This window comes from Castor canadensis, chromosome 7, assembly GCF_047511655.1.
Source record: "Castor canadensis chromosome 7, mCasCan1.hap1v2, whole genome shotgun sequence".
Taxonomy (NCBI): Eukaryota; Metazoa; Chordata; class Mammalia; order Rodentia; family Castoridae; genus Castor; species Castor canadensis.
This window is the reverse complement of record NC_133392.1, coordinates 146519438-146538163: the sequence shown is the minus strand read 5'-3', so window position 1 is coordinate 146538163 and position 18726 is coordinate 146519438. Positions and strand designations below refer to the sequence as shown.

The window sequence follows — 18726 nt, the reverse complement described above, 5'->3', positions numbered from 1 at the left end:
CGAAAGAGATGCTGGTTTGAAGTCGTATAGGAAGAGACATTCTCAGCCCTGCTGGTGGCCTTCTGTGACTGTCTGTGTCACGCCATTTGGAAGGAGCAGCACAGGTCCCAATCTCTGATCTTCACAAATGGGACCAGCCCCAGCATCTGTGCTGGTGTCCCCATCCTTGTCCCGTGAGAAGCTCTTCTGCCCCCTGGCACCCCAGTGCCTCCTCGATGGGCAGCCTAAGGGGGGTGGATTTGGCCCAGAAGGAGTGGGAGCAGCATGGAACCCTTCCTGGCCCCTTGCTGTGGCCACTAGGGAGTTGAGGACCAAGTGCCTTTGTTCCTGCTGGCTGGTTCTCTGTGAGCAGATCGTCTAAAGGAAGGGCTGGAGAGGTGCCTGGCTTGTCTGGCCCTGAGCCCCTTCCTTCTAGAGATGGAAGAAGAGGTCTGGAGCCTGGGGCCTGCAAGGCTGGGCACAACATGGTCTTCTCCCACCTCAGGCTTCCTGTCCCGTCCTGTCTCACAGTAAAGCCCAGGAGGAGAGGGCCCCTGCCAGGTTGCATGGCTCTTTAGAGGCCTTGTAAAGACTGCATTCAGCCTCAGAGTATAATCCATGTGAAAATGACAGTACCACATGGAGCTGATCCAGTTTACCAGCGAATGATGGTGGCCCAGAGAGGTAAAGTGACTGGCCCAGGAACACACAGCAAAGAGTGGGGGATAATATCTCAAATCCCTTTGCTGTCTAGTTCCTGACCCAGTGGCCTCCCCACAGACTCCAGGCTGCTCTCCTCCCCTCCCCCAACTCCTCCAGAAAGTGGGGGGAGGCTTCTCCACATCGTCCCATGGATCTGTAGCTGAAGCCCCAGTTACCGTCCTTCCTGTCACCTGGACGAAGTCTATAAATCACCCTCTGTGGCCCTAATCATCTTTCTATAAATATCAAAGTCTCATTTCAGAGGGGGAGCATGAACAACGAGCTCTTTTGCCTTCCTGACTGTGTTTAAAATCTGATTTAGAATTAATTTCCTTTGGTCGTCCACTGGCGGACACCTTATTTGTCAAATTTTAAGCTCTTTGCAGGAGGGAGCAGAGAGGTGGCCGGGGCCACAGGCGGCCTGGGCAAGGTGCCCTCGGCAGGGGCAGGAGCCCCTCCTGGCCCACAGCCCAGTGCCTAGGCACACGCAGACTCCAGAAGCACCCTGGGTGGCTGGGCAAGGCCAGGCCCTGCCCAGAGCGACTCCATCTGTCTTAGCCACTAATTCCCAGCCCAGCCTCCAGGCCTCCAGGCTCCCTGAGGCCTGGTGATTAGTATTCTTATTAAAGACTTTTTTATTTTCATTGCATGGATTAATCTGGCCTTGACACGTTATAGCCATATGGGTATTAGCTGAGTGTAGGAACCACCAACTGGTGAGTGACAGGACGTCGCAGCCACCTCTGAGCTCAGGGTGGGGTGGAGAGGCAGGGTGGGGAGAGGCCACGACTCTGAAGGTTCCCAGCCTGGCTTTGCATCCCTGCTCGGCTAGGCCCCCAGGACAGGCTGCTGATGCTCCTCTGGCCCTGCTCCTCTTCTGTCAAACAGTTGTACTGGGTTGGGGTAGGGCTCAGTGACAGAGTTCTTGCTGAGCATGCGCAAAGCCCTGGGTTCCATCCGCAGCTCTGCCTAAAAAAATTTTCTTTAAAAGCCACTTGTACCGATGCTGACTGCATTGAGTTGTACCCGTCCAAGGCAGGCGCTGGCCTGGCCTCAGCTGACGTCTTTGATCATGTAAGCCTCTCTCTAGCCTGCAAGGCTGTTACTGCCATCATCCCCACAATGTGTCACTTAGCTCAGGTGACAGGGATAAGTGAGAAAGGAACACAGACAGGCTAGGCTGTCCCCTAGTTTCTACTCCCATCTGTTCAGGACAGGATGAACTCTTAACCCAGGAATTGCAGAGATGGCTGTCCTCTTGTGCTTCCTGTGTGCCTTGTGTCATGCCTGGATGTCACCACAGGTCTGCTTGCTGTCCCTCTGTGCTCTGAAAGCTCTGTGAGAACAGGGCCAGTCCTCTGATCTGATCTTGGGTCCCTAGGAGATGTGGGCGAAGGGATGGGTAAGGGAGAGAACAGGCATGTGGTCACCGGGGGTCGCTGACCACAGCACATTTGCCGATGGTGTATGCACAGAACCCTCTGCGGATGGTGCCACCTCACCAGCACCCGGCTCAGAAGGAGCCTGTGCCCCAAGACTGGCCTCCGGGGGGCTTTTGGGAAGAGGAGAAGCCACTGTTTGCCCACTAGGAGCCACAACTCTGCACTCAGGCCTGAGCCTCAGGGTCTCTTGGAATGGGGGCATGCTTCCAAACGGAGGTGTATTGTCCCCAGCTGCTAAGCCCCTTGTAGCTGAGTCTCTGAAGCTACTTAGAGGCTGTCGTTTCTCTGATTCCAGGTTTTCTCTCGAGTCTGTGGAATTTTAGACATTAACCTGGTTTTAGCAGGTTATACTATATTATTATAATTATTATAATAAAAAGACAGGAAGTGCTCTGGAATGATGTTTTTAAATAAACTTCTCTGGAGCACAGAATTTTCCGGAATGGCGTTTAGTGCAGAGAGAGCCACAGTGAGCTCCTGGCTGGCCCTGTGGCAAAGGACTTCAATTCCAAGGACAGCTGGGACCTGCTGGCAGGGTAGTTTTGGGTCTGCTGAACCCCTGGGATCTCTCTCTGTCCACAGCAGGTAACAGTGGAACATGCTGAGTTTGGAAACTCCTCCAAGTGTTACTCAGTGTCTGCTCTGACCAGCCCTGTGCCAAGTGCCGGGGACCAGCCCAGCCCTATTCCCAGGAATGTGCTCACAAGGACCTCCCAGGCCAGGTGGAGGGTCAGACGTGCAGATAAGCATGTACAGCCACAGTGTCCCAGGTGGCAAGATGGAGCAGAGACTGCAGAAGCAAGGGAGACCCAGTGTGTGTATGTGTGTGTATTGTGGAGAGGTTCAGGAAGCCTGCAACAAAAGGACAGTTGAAATGAATCTTGAAGGAGATCTTCAACAGGCAGATGAAGGAGAAAAGGCATCCTAAGAAGAAGGCACCGCATGTGCAAAGGCCCTGAGGCAGGATGCAGCCTGCCACTCTGGGGAAGGTCACAGGTTTAGCTTGACCTGGGAATGAGAGGTAAAAGAGGCTGTTGGTAGGTTTTGGTCTGGTATGGCAAGTGTTGGCTGCTAGGTTCTCTTGTTTTGGCCATGAGGAAGCCTCTGAGGAGTTGAACAGGCAGTGACAGAGTGAGGTGTGCATTCCCCTCAACCTGGATTATTTCCATTCCCTGCAGGGCTGACTTGTTCTTACCCTTCAAGCCACAACTCCAATATCCCCTTTCTGGGCAGGGGGCCCCTCCTGCCATTCACTGTCTACACCTCATCCTCCTGTGTCCTCCTGACATGCCAGCCCCCGGAGGACAGGGCTGTGTGGCTCCCTGTGAACTGGCTGGCCAGTTCACCTGCAGCTGCCTTCTCCTCTGCAGCCTGTGAGCTGGGCTTCTACAAGTCAGCCCCGGGGGACCAGCTGTGCACCCGCTGCCCTCCCCACAGCCACTCGGCAGCTCCAGCCGCCCAGGCCTGCCACTGTGACCTCAGCTACTACCGAGCGGCCCTGGACCCACCATCCTCAGCCTGCACCCGTGAGTACCACCCAGACCCCACACCCCTGCTGGGTCTCACCTAGCTCAGGAGCCGGTTCTATGGGAGAGGAGAGAGAGGGCAGGTGGTTTTGTTGGTCCAGGGGCCAGTCAGAAGTGGGGGCAAATCTGACTCCTCAACAGTGGCCTTGACCTCTCTGAACTCCCAGTCTCTTGTCCTGAGTCTCCTGCTCCCTCTCTCTTTGATCCTCCCAGAATCTCTCTTCCCTCCAGAGGGTACATGTGTGCTGGACTCCCCCCTTCCCAGCAGGAGCAGCTTTGGTCATCTTCTGAGCTGGCAGTGATGCCAATGTCCTGGGGCAGGGTAGGCAAGCAGGGATGTTCACTTATGGAGTGAGGGTGAGAATTAGAGCAACTTCCCTCCCCCCATCTTCCTAGCTGGGCCAGTTGGAGTTGCCTCACATGTACACGTGTGTATGTCTGATTCTGTGTGTGCCCTGGGGTGCTGCAGGAAGGGGACAGCTCTGTGTCTGCAGCTGCTCCTACAGATGTTGGCATGGCGTTTGTAGGACTGAGGTGAGTGTGCAATGTGCAGTTGTGCTCATGCATATAAAGGATTCTTAGTGTGTGTGTGTGTGTGTGTGTGAGAGAGAGAGAGAGAGAGAGAGAGAGAGACAGGGAGCCTGAGAGCACTCATAAGCTTGAACACGAGTGTCTTGCGAGCTTAGTGTGTGCGTGCCCGGCCCTCCAGGTAACCATGTGCCTGGAGAGGGTGTGGGTGTGTGTGGGCATGGCCTGTGTCCCTGAGGGGCTCCAGAGATTCTGGCACCTGTGCCTACAGGGCTCTGTGACTGTCTTGGCACTGCCGATGTGGCTCCTTTCACCTTGCCTCACCCTGTTCACACTCTGCCCCAGCTTGGGGCCATAGCCTGCTTATCTCCCTCCACCCCATTTGCCAATCCTGGTTCTTGCAATGGGGCAGGAGACTAGCCTGGTCCTGATCCCTTCTCCCCTCCCTTGCCCACTACTGCCCAGCCCCAAGCCCCCACACAGGCAGGTAAGGGCTTGGGTGTATTCACACTCATCTGTGTCACCCATACACAGCCCTAAGTACCATCCCTGTGTGGGATAATGACTGTGTCAGGGTTACAGGTGTGGGCTCCTTGGGCAAGGTGAGCTCAGCTCTCAGTCATGGGCCCCTGCACACAGCTGACTGGACCTGGCTTCTTTCCAAACCCACAATTCAGGGCCTTAAGCCACTTGGATCCCAAGCCATGAAAGGCTGGGCTCTGGTGTACCACACCTTCCACTTACAGCTCTCTTTCTGACTGAGTCTGGGATTCTGAGATCCTGCAGGTTTAGTTTTTAAAGACCCAAGATTTCCTGCTGGCATTCTGAGTCTTGGGGTCCCTACAGCCCCCTACAACCTCTATGGTCACTCCAGGCCCACACATCCCTCTATCTGCCCAGCCACCCTCTTTCTCTAAAGTCTTTGTGCTGCCCAGACCGGGGCCCCCATGCCAGGGGTGAGGGAGGGGCTGCTTGGCACAGAGCCATAGGGAGCCATGGCAGATGAGGGGAGCCCTTGGTGGGCTTCCTGGGCTCCACTTGACTCCTTAATGAGTGCTTCGTGGCATTTCACATTGACTGTACAACAGGGGACTAAGGGGTGGAGGTGGGGTATGAATGACTGGGCGCCTCACCCATAGAGTGGCTGCTGCAGGCCCCAGGCCTTTGTCACCTCCCGCCTGCTCTGGTGGAAACTTTGGGAGGCACCACTGAATCCCTGCAGTCCTCTTGGTGTGGGAGCTGGGCTCCTGCATCCACACCCTGGCTCTGAGCCTCCAGGCTGATGCCCCTGCCCTAGGGGAGCCCCCAGAGTATGACATAGACGTGCCCTCATCCTAAGGAGCCCCAGGATCATGAGGGAGCCCTCCCCTTAGAAGACCCCCTGGTCTCCCTTATGGTGGGGAGACTGCACCAGCCCAAATAAACACCCTCCCCCATCTGTCATCCTCTGCCTGCAGGGCCTCCCTCAGCACCCGTGAACCTCATCTCCAGTGTGAATGGGACATCCGTGACCCTGGAGTGGGCCCCTCCCCTGGACCCAGGTGGTCGCAGTGACATCACCTACAACGCCGTGTGCCGCCGCTGCCCCTGGGCCCTGAGCCACTGCGAGGCGTGTGGCAGCGGCACCCGCTTTGTGCCTCAGCAGACGAGCCTGGCGCAGGCCAGCCTCCTGGTGGCCAACCTGCTGGCCCACATGAACTACTCCTTTTGGATTGAGGCCGTCAACGGCGTATCCCACCTGAGCCCTGAGCCTCGCCGTGCTGCCGTCGTCAACATCACCACGAACCAGGCAGGTAGGCAAGGTGCCCTGGCCCCCAGCCACCCCGGCTTCGAGCACCACTGTGGCCCTCAGTGGGCCACGGACAAGCAGCTGCCACTCTTGGCCCTGCCCTCCCCACCAGGACCCGGAGCAGGGGCAGAACAGACTCTGTATACGGGAGGAATCCAGAAAGCAGAGGCAGGCTGTGCCATCGTAAGCCGGGTCCCAGCACTCGCTCTGCCTGCATCCCTTTGCCCGGTTCTGTGGGAAGATAGCCCGGCCTTAAGTACTGTTCTGAGACTTGGGAGAGGACTGAAAGCGCGTAGCCCAGCACCTGGCCCATGGCACCTGTGCATTAGGATCATCAAAAATAAAGCCACTTTGATGGCTTGCTGCTGCCACCTCTGGGGTGGGTTTGGCTGCTCTGTTCTGACCACGGCCATTTCTGTTTCTAGCTAGTCATTAGGCTCAGTTCAGCCCCGCAAAGGTCTTTCTTTCCAGTCTGGTGGGTCCTGCCTGTCAGACATAACCCAAGAGCCACCCAGGGCACTTCCTCGTTAACAGTCACCCTCAAGTGTGTCCAGGATCACCACACAGGTCTGGCCCAGAGAACCCTATTCCCACTTGGTCACAAAGGAAGAGGCAGGCCCAGTGACACCCACATAGGAAGTGACATTGGGACTCAAACTCAGGTCTGTTGCTCCCAAATGCAGCAGCCTCCCACCCTGAATCCAGGGCCTGGCTCTCTGTGACAACCCAGTGTCATCTTCCCAAGAACCTCCCCCCACATCCAGCTGATGCAGAGCGCACTCGTACACATCACAGTGCAAAACACTGATCCAGGGGCTCAGAGCCCCTCCCTACCACCTGTCCACGGGGCTACAGAGGCAGGTGCTGGCCATCCCGGGGTTGAGGGATGAGCAGAGGCCCCAGCGTGCCCATCATCCAAGGAAAACTTAAACTCCTGGAACCCATGCTCCCTTCAGCCGCTGGCCTCTTTCTCTTCTCATAAGAGCCCCTGCAGGGCCATGTGGGCTGCACCTGCCATACCTCCTCCTGCAGAGGCCTCCCTTCACCTCCCCACACTCTGCACCCCCAGCATGTGCATTGATGCTCCTCCCTATTCTGTCCCCCTTGGGACACTTTCTTCTCACTTCCTGTCTCTGCAGTCCTCATTCTCCATCTACCTGGCTTACCTGTCCTCCACTTGCAAGCCCACCTCCTCTAAGCAGCCTGCGAAGGTTGGAGTCCCCAGGCATGTCCCACACCCCCTTCTCTCTTCTGGTGTCCAGGACCCTCTCTGCTGGGTGACCTTGTTCCTACCCAGGGCTTTGAGTTCCACCTTCAGACAGACAGCCCCCAATGATTCATCTGTACAGATCTGTCCCTGGGATCTGACAGAAACCCTGCTCCCTCCGGACGTCCCCATCTTAGGACGTGGTGCCACCATTCATCAAGATACTCCAGCCCCAAACCCAAGTTACCACCCACGACTCTCGCATGCCACAGCCACCCATCTGCCAGTCCCACTGGGTCTCCCTGCACAACGAAAGTCCCTCTGGCCCGTCACAGGAGCTGCCCCCCCCTTGCACAGTGAATGTCGGCACTCTACAGCCCTGGCAGGCCTTGGAAAGAGAGAGATCATGTGGCACAAAAGTTCTTAGATGGCGCTGGCCAGGACACACACAGCTCAGGCCCCCTCGGTCACATGGCCCACATGGCTTTGCCCTACCTGCCCACCTCCCCAGCACATCTGTCCCCTCCAGCCTGGTTCAATCCTGACGGCCTTTGGTTTCTGTCCTTGAGCACTGAGCCCTTCCCTGCTTCTCCAGAGACACGCACATTCCATGGTGGGTCCTTCCATCAGTGCAATTGTTATCCTCGCAGGGGCCACCCTGAGGGTCCAGCTGAGCCTTCTTGGTTTCCCCACAACCCTCTTATGAGGTCCTCTTCCCACCACTCCTGAGTGTACTGTTCGGCTTTTTATCTCCTGCCTGTCCCTGTACAAGACCAGAAACTCCTCGAGGGATGTCCTGATCACTTCAGTGTCCCCTGAGCTGCATCCCCAGTATGTGGTACCCACTCAGGAAGTCTTAGAGGTAGTCAAGTGGAAGCCCACAGCTTAGGGATAGAGGCCTCAGGCAGACCCCCTGCCCTCTATCCTCCCTTTGCCTCTTCTCCTTGGGCCCCTCCTCTTGGGAGCCCTCCTGGACGATGCCCCTTTCCCCCTGAACCCTGTCACTCTGTCTGCCACACTCCCACAGCTCTTCCTGCCAGGGCTGTGTGCATTGCTCACATCCAGGGATCTCTTCTAATCCTCAATTCTTCCCTTTGCCAGTGTGGAGACTGAGGCTCAGAGATAGCAAATGACTTAACCAGTATCCCTGTTATTGAGGGAGGGGCCTAGTATGAACCCACTCTTGATTCCCAGGCTGAAGGGGTTGCCCTGTTCCATACCCTTCCAACAGGACTGTACAGCATTTATTGGTACCTACTGTATACAATCCCTGCCTTCAGGGAGTTCCTAGGCATGCTGGGGAAACAGGACACCTGGACACAAGGGAAGAACTGGCTCGTTGGGGCAGGTGGGGGCCTAGGGAGTGTGGGACAGAGATGAGCAGAGGAGGCAAGGCCTGGAAGCTGGAGGGGTGGAGAGGGGCTGCAGCCTGTCTGGTTCTTTCTGTTGGCCTTGGCTGACTCTATGTGACACCTTCTGGCAGATTCTCCTCAGAAAGAGGAGATGCAGGAAGGAGGAGGGAAGGAGGGGTGCAGGGGTGCCTACTCAGTGTGACTGGGAGAATCCTGAGATCAGATGGATCCCTCCCATCAAGGTCCAGAGCTATCCCAGCCAGGACTCCTGCCCGGGCTGAGGGCATTCCTTCCATCTCCCTTCCATCTTTCCATCTTTCTTTCCTCCTTCCTCACACACTCCTGAGCACCTGCTGCACCCAGGCCCCAGCGGGGATAGGGATCCCAGAGCAGTCAGTCCTGTCCAGGTCCAACCCACCCCACATCCCAGGCCAGAGCCAGGTTGGGCTGACTGGGAAGGCCGCCCAGGGGGAGAGGGAGACTAAACTGCTGGCTGTCCTGGGGCTGGGGTGGGACAGTGAGCAGACTGAGTGCAGGCCCAAGCAGGGTCCAGACAGGGCCTGGGGAAGGGCTGGGGTAGAGGCTGACCAGGGCGCAGCCACTGCCTGATGGCTGACGCGTGTCCGCTCCAGCCCCGTCCCAGGTGGTGGTGATCCGTCAGGAGCGGGCCGGGCAGACCAGCGTGTCACTGCTGTGGCAGGAGCCCGAGCAGCCCAACGGCATCATCCTGGAGTATGAGGTCAAGTACTATGAGAAGGTGCGGGGTGGTGGCGGGCGGGCAGTGGGCTCGGGAGCACTGGGGCCTCGCTGATCTCCTGTCCCCTGGCCAGGACAAGGAGATGCAGAGCTACTCCACCCTGAAGGCCGTCACCACCCGCGCCACTGTGTCAGGCCTCAAGCCCGGGACGCGCTACGTGTTCCAGGTCCGAGCCCGCACCTCAGCTGGCTGTGGCCGCTTCAGCCAGGCCATGGAGGTGGAAACAGGGAAACCCCGTGAGTGCAGGGAGCCGGAGGGTCAGGGTGCCGGGCCAGGGAGGTGCAGGGCCCTGGAGGATAAGGAGGGAGTCTGGGGGGCTGAACTGTGTCCTCATTGTCCCTCCAAGTGGGGCTGCCAGGACATTTTTACAGGTGGAAACTGAGGCTAGAGAAGTAAAGATTCTTGCCCAAGGCCACAGCGTCAGTGAGAGCTCCCAGAGTCGAGTCTCGTGAGTTGGTGCTCTCCACAGCCCCAGTTTACAGATGCCACAGAGCAGTACAACTCCTTCATCCCATTTATAATGTGGCCTCAAGTAGGTTCCTTGAGTTCCCTGAGTCTCAGTTTTCTCATCTAAAGTATCAGAAATACTAGGGTCTCCCTGGAAGGCGAGGAGTTCATAGGGCTCTCCTGCATGCCCAGCTTTCAGCACACTGTATTTTGGTGCTGTGAGAGTAACAGACAGGACAGGTGTTTGGGGCTCATCTCTATTTGGTTAAGAGAGGCAAAGTGACTGTCCCTAGTTTGCACAGCCCCACAAAGCAGCAGCTCTTGCATTGGGAAGCTGGGTAGCAGGGCCTCAAAGGGAAGCCTAGTGGATTGGGGATGGGAACAAGGACTGAGGAGGCTGCCTGGTAGCCCACAGGGCCCAGGGGTAAGAGCAGGATGCCACACTGGTCTCCCCTACAGGACCCCGCTATGACACTCGGACCATCGTCTGGATCTGCCTGACGCTCATCACGGGCCTAGTTGTGCTTTTGCTCCTGCTCATCTGCAAGAGGAGGTAGGTGGTATGGCTCTGGCCACCCCAACCATTCCTGTCAGTGCTGTGCCTCCCACCTGCCCTCAGCCCCACTAAGCTGAAGCTCCCCGTGTGCCCTGGGCTGGCTCACCTACCAACACAGAATTTCATTTAATCCCTATGACATGCCAGTCAGGTAGAGTTCAGTCTCATTTTGCAGCCAAGTAAGTACATGAAGACCAGAGAAATTAAGCTACTTGCCTAAGTCACACAGCTGATGGGCACGAACCCAGGCCTGCCACACGAGAGCCCCTGCTCTCAGTGAGTCTCCCCTCTCCCACTCTGTTCTAGAAGAAGGTGGAGGTGGGATACTGCTCAGGTTCCCAGACAGTGAGAATGAGACGAGCCATCCGACAGATGGGAAAACTGAGGCTGGGAAGAGAAGGGGCTGGCTGAGGTCACACAGCGGACATCAGAAGACTCATCCCACCCCCCACCCGGCGCAGTTCCCTGTGAATTGGGGCTCTGCTGGCTGGCTGGACTTGAGGGCACTTTGTAGATTGTTAATGGCTTTGTAACTGTCACAGCTGCCATAGTTCAGCTGGGTTGTGAGCCTGAGGATGGTGACTTCCCAAGGGCAGGAGCTGGCCTGCCAGGGGAAGGGGAGAGGGTGGAGGGAGCCCTTACGCATCCCCTGAAAGGCATCTGGGCTGATGTTGGGGCTGACCTGGCCCAGCAGAGCAGTGACTGTCCACTGGCCTCTGCAGACACTGTGGCTACAGCAAGGCCTTCCAGGACTCCGATGAAGAGAAGATGCACTATCAGAATGGGCAGGGTGAGTGGGGGCCCAGGCCTGGGACCAGGAGGCAGGTGCAGAGGGATCCAGCACAGGGCTGAGGTAGCCCAGGTAAGAAGGGCCAGGTGCCTACAGGAAAGGCCAAGGCCCCAGAGACAGATGCCAAGTGTTCCGGAGCTGCGCCCAAAGGTCCAGTGCATTCCCAGTACCCAGCTCACAGACCCCTGGGGATACTCGGAGACCCTCTCACCAGGGGAACAGATGTGCACACTCACACGCAGGTTGCCCATGATTTCAAGGGGTTTGTGTGCTCTTGGACAAAGACCCCTATACAGGGAGAGTTTCAGGATCCTACAGAGATCCCGGGGAACAAGGCAGATGGGCAGGTGCCCACTCACATCCATCCCTGACCCATGGCACTGGGCTGAAGGCAGTCTTAGAATCCTTCTTAACACAATCTTCCAGGCAACCGCTTGCACACATCGGTGCTATGGTGAAAGCTTTGTTTGTTTGAGACCATGTTCCCACCCCAGAACAATTTAGAAACATCTCAAAGACTAGAAGTGACCCCAGAAACAATAGGCGTGCTCAGAACTTGCTGGAGACTCAGACCCCAGACCTACTTCACAGAGCTGACTTGGCAAGCACTGGTGGGGCACCGACTTCTTGCTACCAGATCCAGAAATTCCCCCAGACACCACTCATTCACCCCTGGGAATGCTGGGAGTCGAGCTTCCTCCTGGATCCCACTGAATCCTTCTCCCCACTCCTCAGCACCCCCACCAGTCTTCCTGCCCCTGCACCACCCCCCGGGGAAGCTCCCGGAGCCCCAGCTCTGTGCAGAGCCCCACACCTACGAGGAGCCAGGCCGGGCTGGCCGCGGCCTTACCCGAGAGATCGAGGCCTCCAGAATCCACATTGAGAAGATCATTGGCTCCGGTAAGCCTCGAGGGGCTGGACTGTGAGGGTGGGGTTGTCATGGAGGGGCACCTGGAAGGGACCAGCGGAGAGGGAGAGAGGGACTGAAGGGCCAGGCACTCGGTGTGTGAGGCTGGGGGAGACTGGAGCAGGAGTGGGAGCAGGGGCCCACTGCCCTCCCCTGCCTGCCCCTCCCGGGGTCTACAGGGGAGTCTGGAGAAGTCTGCTACGGGCGGCTGCGGGTGCCAGGGCAGCGGGACATACCTGTGGCCATCAAGGCCCTCAAAGCCGGGTACACAGAAAGGCAGCGCCAAGACTTTCTAAGTGAAGCGTCCATCATGGGACAGTTCGACCACCCCAATATCATCCGTCTCGAGGGTGTTGTTACCCGAGGTAGGTGCCAGGCAAGGACTCTGCAGGACCCCTCCTACCCAGATAGCATCCATTCCTTGAGCTACCCCGCCCTGACCCTTGGCTCAGGTTCCAGGATGGTTCTAGGGTGCCCAGTGCCCATCACCCCAGAGGGGCCTCTAGGCTACCAGGGACCTTCAGTGCTTGCCCAGCTCCTGGGGTCTCTGATCAGCAGCCCTACCTCCCACCAAGTGCCACTGTCTCCCCCTTTCCCATCCAGGTCGCCTGGCAATGATTGTGACCGAGTACATGGAGAATGGCTCTCTGGATGCCTTCCTAAGGGTGTGTGTCCATCCCGCTGCCTGCACAGGACAAGGGGAGGGGTCAGTCCAGGTGTTGGGAGGTGATACAAAGCCTCTAGCCCACCCCTAGCTTGAACTGTGCATCCCTGGGGAAGGGGTGGCAGGTACCAGGGGGAATCTTAAACTGCCTTTTAGTCCCTACTGTGAAAGTCCCACTGCTCCCTGGGCCTGTGCTGCCCTCCCCCAGGCTAAGGGTATCTCTTTGGAGGTCCCATGCCACCTACACCACCAGCTGCGAGAAGTGGCTAGATTCCCACCCTCTACTGCCATGTACTTCCGGGTGCTGTCGGGCACAGGGTTTAACAGTTCTCCTGCAAAATGGGTGAACAGCCATGGCCCATCCACCTCAGAGGATCACTGTGAGTGACCAGGGGGCCCAGGGGAAACCTTGAGTTTCAAGGCTTCCTAAGCAGCAGGGAGCTTTGCCCACCGCAAAGAGCCATGAGCGCTGTCATTGTTCTCATGCCTCAAGCCAGGCACCTCGCTCGGCCTTGCCTGACGCCCCCGCCATGCCACACTATATCCCTCTGCAGACTCACGACGGACAGTTCACCATCTTGCAGCTGGTGGCCATGCTCAGAGGCGTGGGCGCCGGCATGCGGTACCTCGCGGACCTGGGCTACATTCACCGTGACCTGGCCGCCCGCAACGTCCTGGTAGATGGCCACCTGGTGTGCAAGGTGTCAGACTTCGGGCTCTCAAGGGCGCTGGAGGATGACCCCGACGCTGCCTATACCACTGCTGTGCGTCGCCTACACCCTTTCCGAGGGCAGGTGGCATGGGTGGGGCCTTGGACTAGGGCCATGGTCCTCCCACATGAAGCTAGATGAGGTTGGCAGCTCAGAGCTGCCTCTAACCTGGGCAAGTTCTGTCTCCCACCTCCTCCAGGAAATGGGCACAACCGTGCTGCCTGTCCTCCATCCCCTCGTGCCTTGGGGAGACACTGACCAGTCTTGACTGTCACTCTCTAGGTGGTCACATCTTTGAAACACACACAGACTCCACATCTGTCTCTCATGTTTGTCTAAAAGCCAGCTGTGTTCCAGTGTGTTCCATGGTGTTTGGGGCTGTGCTGGAGGTCCTTGGGGCTGCCTTAAAAGCTGAGCCGCAGGGGCTCCTCTTCCGCTGGGCCTGTGAGTCAGGTTTCCTATGAAGGATTTTATGACAAAATCTGTAAGGAGGAGGAGGAAGGAAAGGAGGAGGAGAAGGAGTTAGAAAGGAACCAAGCTTGTTCCCTGTGCTGGTTCAGGCGCTAACCTGTTGACTCATTTACTGAGCATCCGCCTCATGCTAGGCTCTGCACTGTTTCATCCTGCTTCACAGCGGCTGTGAAAGTCCCCCATCCCCCAGGACAGGTGCTCTTGGAAGGTGGCAGCTGTGTCTCCTCCACTGGACTGGAAAACAGGACCTCACAGTTCAGCTCCCTGACCCGGGTTAGGGAAGAAGCCAGAGCCCAGCCTCTCAACACTTCTGTGTCTGTCACAGGGAGGGAAGATCCCTGTCCGCTGGACAGCACCCGAGGCCATTGCCTTCCGGACCTTCTCCTCAGCCAGTGACGTGTGGAGCTTCGGGGTAGTCATGTGGGAGGTGCTGGCCTATGGGGAGCGGCCCTACTGGAACATGACCAACCGGGATGTGAGTGCGAGCCTGGCTGGGCAGAGGCGCTGTGAGGCTTGGGAGGGAGGCACCGCCTGAACTCAGCACTGTGCCTGCAGGTCATCAGCTCGGTGGAGGAGGGGTACCGGCTGCCCGCACCCATGGGCTGCCCCCGCGCCCTGCACCAGCTCATGCTCGACTGTTGGCACAAGGACCGGGCCCAGCGGCCTCGCTTCTCCCACATCGTCAGTGTCCTGGATGCACTGATCAACAGCCCGGAGAACCTCAGAGCCACAGCCACTGTGGGCAGGTACCAGGCACCCACCAGTACTGGGCCTTTAGGCCCAGTATTGCCCATACATGGCACTACTCTGTCCTGAACCCTGGAGGCCCAGTATTGCCCATACATGGCACTACTCTGTCCTGAACCCACTGCTGAGCCTGGATAGAGGCTGAGGTGGCCAATGCTGGAGTCCCCTAAGAAGGCCGAAGCCCAGGCAGGCCACTAACTGAGACCTGTGTCCCTAGGTGCCCACCGCCTGCCTTCGCCAGGAGTTGCTTTGACCTCCGCGGGGGCGGGGGTGGGGGTGGAGGTCTCACCGTGGGGGACTGGCTGGACTCTATCCGGATGGGCCGGTACCGAGACCACTTTGCTGCTGGTGGTTACTCTTCCCTGGGCATGGTGCTGCGTATGAACGCTCAGTGAGTGAGGGGTGTGCCGTGGTCCCCAGAGGGCAGGGGAAGAGGGCAGGGAGCTGGAAGTGGGGCCCAGTTAAGGGGGCAGTTCCAGGGATAGGCATAGTGTGCTATCTTCCCAGCTCCCAGCCTTATTAGCGTCTTACTTCCCTTACAGGGATGTGCGTGCCCTGGGCATCACCCTCATGGGCCACCAGAAGAAGATCCTGGGCAGCATACAGACCATGAGGGCCCAGATGACCAGCACCCAGGGACCTCACAGGCACCTCTGACCCACGACTGTGGGGCACAGGCCTCTCTGGCCCTGGTCACTCCAGCTGTCAGAGGATCTGCAGGCACATCCAGCGGTCAGGGCAGCTCCAAGCCTCTGCCTGTCCTTGCTGGCTGCCTTCCTCTCAGGCACCAGGGGGCCTATAGTTATAGGACCCATAGTTACAGGAGTCTGGTACCTGAGAAGGGGCCTTTGGTGCTGAGTGGCCAGGATACCTGCCTCCCTCAGCACGTAGGGCTTTCTGTCATCCAGAGTCTGGGGTCGCAAAGCCAGAGTCCAAGAGAGACATCACTCCCCTGACTTTGTGTGTGTGCATGTGTGTGTGTGTGTGCGAGTACGTGTTCTCACAAGGTCATGGCACCCGTGCAAACAATGTATGATCACGTGTGTCTCCCTAGTCAGGTCCCAGCACAGATGTGCACAAGTCTGTGCTTGTCTGTTAACACTGAGGCCACATATATGTGACCATGAATGACTGGTCATGAATGAGGAGGAATGAGATGTGAGCAGAGAACTCGGTGTGACACTGCTCAGGTCCCAGCACCCACAGAGACTGGGCAGAGACTCATACCCATTGCCCCCATGCCTGGAGGCTGGAGCCCCAACCACTTCTGAACTGCACCAGCGCCAGACCCACCCCATCCTGCCTGGGTGAGCCCACCCTTGGCTGTATCTCAGGTCCTGGTCTCCCTCCTGCTGGGGAGCCACCTGCAGCCGCCCCCCAACTCCCCCTGCTGCTCAACAGGAAAACAGGGTTCCCCTGCCAGTCCTTCTGGTCACCTTTCATAGGCATCACAGCAGAGCACCTGAGACGCCCTCAGTTGGACTTGGCTGCCTGGCCAGGGCCAGGGGCCATCGGCTCCCCTCTGTCTCTGATGCCTCCCTCCACAGCCCAGGTCTCCTCACTGGGAGGCCTCTTGCCAACCTCTCACCACTGCCCAGGCCCACCCTGCCCAGAATCAGGGAGTGTCAGGTCCCAGTGTCCCAGCCCCAGGTTCATCCCATCCCTTCCAGTACCATGAGGAGACTGAGGCCTGGAGAGGGGTTATGCCTCGTCCAAGGTCACAGGACAACAAAGTTTCAGAGTCAGGGCCTCCTTTCTCCCAGCCACTCTCTTCCCCCATACTAATAACTGGGGTTGGAGGGGCTGGGAAGCGCCTCCCTTCAGACAACCCTGCCCCCTTACGGCCCTCCAGGGTATGTAAATATCTTTTTGTATCATGTTAGAATATTTTTCCTCACTCCTGACAATGCAAAAATGGTCTTTAAGCACATAAAAAGCACCCAGGGTGAGAAAGCCCCATCTCAGGGGAGGCAGAGGCCCAAGGAACCCCATCGGGGACCCCCTGCCCACCCAGAGAGAGAGGCCAGCCCAGCTCCCCACCTGTTCAGCCCTTCCCCACAGCCAGCACAGCTACCCCGCGGAGACACCAGCACTGAGCCCCTCCCTCCTGCAATAATTTGGGGCTCCTGCCCCTCCGAGGTGCCGCGGCCAGCTCTCACACTTCTATATATTACTATATAGCCGAGCTGCTCATCCTTCCTATGGAAGTGGGAAACATGGTCAGGACACGAGCCGGGGAGGACCCTGTCTTCATCCTCAAACTCCACTCGGTTTCTGGGCTCAGAATCCTCTGAGCACAGGGGCCTGGCCCCCCAAGTGTGGGTCCCCCTCTGGGTCTCAGGAGCCTCTCTGTGACCCCCATCCCGAGTCTGGAACTTCCCCCAATGACAATAAATTCTGCCTCATCTTTGCCTGTGTCCCCATTTTTTCCATCCCTCCTTGGTAGGGAAGGAGACACAGCTGTGCTTCTCACTTATCGTTCCCTTCCAGCTTCTCATCCATCCCAGGAGACAGCAACAGGGCACCCATGTTACCCAGATTAGCCTGACTCCAAAGCCCAAGCTCTGCTGGGACCTCCCCATCCCCCCCTTCCCCAACTGGGTTCTGTCTCCCAAAGTGCAAGTAGGGCTTAACACCCAGCACACTGCCTTTCAGCTGGACAGTGTTGAGCTCAGCTAGAGAAAAGACACCTTCTGATGGAGAAGTACATGAGGAAAGAACAGCATACAGGACCATGGAGCCCAGAAGGGACAACAGGGTGTGACCATCTCCCATACATAGTCACAGACTGCTGAAGACCCAGCTCCCCTCTGGGGCAGAGGGTGCAGTGGCCCAAGCCAGGGTGGTGGCATCAAAGCCTGGGCAGGAGACAGAGGCAGAACAGAACCTTACTGTCCATTTGAGCTAAAGGCTCAGATGTTTGAGGGTGATGTCTCTGCAGTCAGAGAGATGAACAAGTAGGCCATCACAGCAGAATACAAACCTGCGTGGACAGGCCAAGGTCCCATGTGGCAGAAGACCCACATAAAGACAGAGTTGTCGGAGTTCAAGCCTGCTGTGTCTCCCGAAAGGCCAAACTCAGCTCCAGGTCTCTCACCAAGACACCAGCTGTTCCCTAGAAGGAAAAGCTTACGATGGCTTCCTCTTCCCTTAAAAACCAGCCATCAGGTCATCAGGCCAGACGCTGGTGGCTCATGCCTGTAATTGTAGCTACTTGGGAGGCAGCCATCAGGAGGATAATGGTTCAAAGTTATCTCAAAAAAAAAAAAAAAAACCACAAAAAGGGCTGGTGGAGGGGCTCAAGTGGTAGAGCACCTACTTAACAAGAGTGAGGCCCTGAGTTCAAACCCCAGTGCCACACACACCCACACAAAAACCAGTCATCAGACCTTATTGAACTCCTACTATGTGCTGTGCACACTGGGATAGAAAGCCCTGATCTTTAGCAGCTCAGGGACTAGGTGGGGTGACACAGTGCACAGCATCCAGGAAATGAGGTGCACAGAAGGGTTAGGAAGGTCAGAGAGCTGGACAGCCAGACTGTCACCCAGATCCACTAGTTGGACATGAGAGATGAGAAGGGTTTGGTGGTTCATTTTCTAGTGTGGAATGCTGAGAGAGGAAGAATGCAGAAGAGAAGCCAGCCATGTGCCTGGATGGGGAGGCTCACCAGGGCAAAGCTGGCTGTTCCCCACCCAGGTTAATCTGCACATTTCACTTCCAATCAAAATCACACCAGGGTTTTCCTTGTAATTCAACAAGGTCATCCCAAAATGTATATAGAATTATAAAGATCCCAGAATACCCTGGGAAATTTTGAAGGAGAGGGCGAGGAGGAAGAGAGATCAGTCATTACGAAGCTCAAGTAAGATAGCTTGATTTGGTCCCAGCAATACTAACAGGTAAAAGGAACAAAAACAAAAGGATGCCTTAGAGCAGGTCCAAATACATGAGAGCTTGCACATGACAAAGGAGAAAATAGGGTCGAGTTAGTGGGTGATGTAAGGACAATCCAATATCCCACGAGGAAAGGTAAAATGGCACCACTGCTCACACCACTCAACAAAACACGTTCCAAGCTGAAGTCTTAAATGTAAAAAGAAAGTAAAACTTTTAAAAGGAAACAGGAAAATCACATTATGATCTTAGAGT

General features: G+C 57.0%; 1 protein-coding gene across 1 annotated transcript in view; it reads left to right on the top strand.

Annotated features, from left to right (window-relative positions):
- Window positions 1-16975, top strand: part of Epha8 (EPH receptor A8) — a 31037-nt gene extending 14062 nt beyond the window's left edge. The window contains exons 4-17 of the mRNA XM_020177100.2: window positions 3494-3649; window positions 5635-5970; window positions 9158-9282; window positions 9356-9518; window positions 10189-10282; window positions 11008-11075; window positions 11811-11975; window positions 12162-12347; window positions 12586-12647; window positions 13201-13410; window positions 14153-14302; window positions 14383-14573; window positions 14792-14965; window positions 15117-16975. Coding sequence (XP_020032689.2) covers window positions 3494-3649; window positions 5635-5970; window positions 9158-9282; window positions 9356-9518; window positions 10189-10282; window positions 11008-11075; window positions 11811-11975; window positions 12162-12347; window positions 12586-12647; window positions 13201-13410; window positions 14153-14302; window positions 14383-14573; window positions 14792-14965; window positions 15117-15231 — 2195 coding nt within the window. The 3' untranslated portion in view covers window positions 15232-16975. The remainder of the gene's footprint in view (window positions 1-3493; window positions 3650-5634; window positions 5971-9157; window positions 9283-9355; window positions 9519-10188; window positions 10283-11007; window positions 11076-11810; window positions 11976-12161; window positions 12348-12585; window positions 12648-13200; window positions 13411-14152; window positions 14303-14382; window positions 14574-14791; window positions 14966-15116) is intronic.
- Window positions 16976-18726: the final 1751 nt, after the last annotated feature.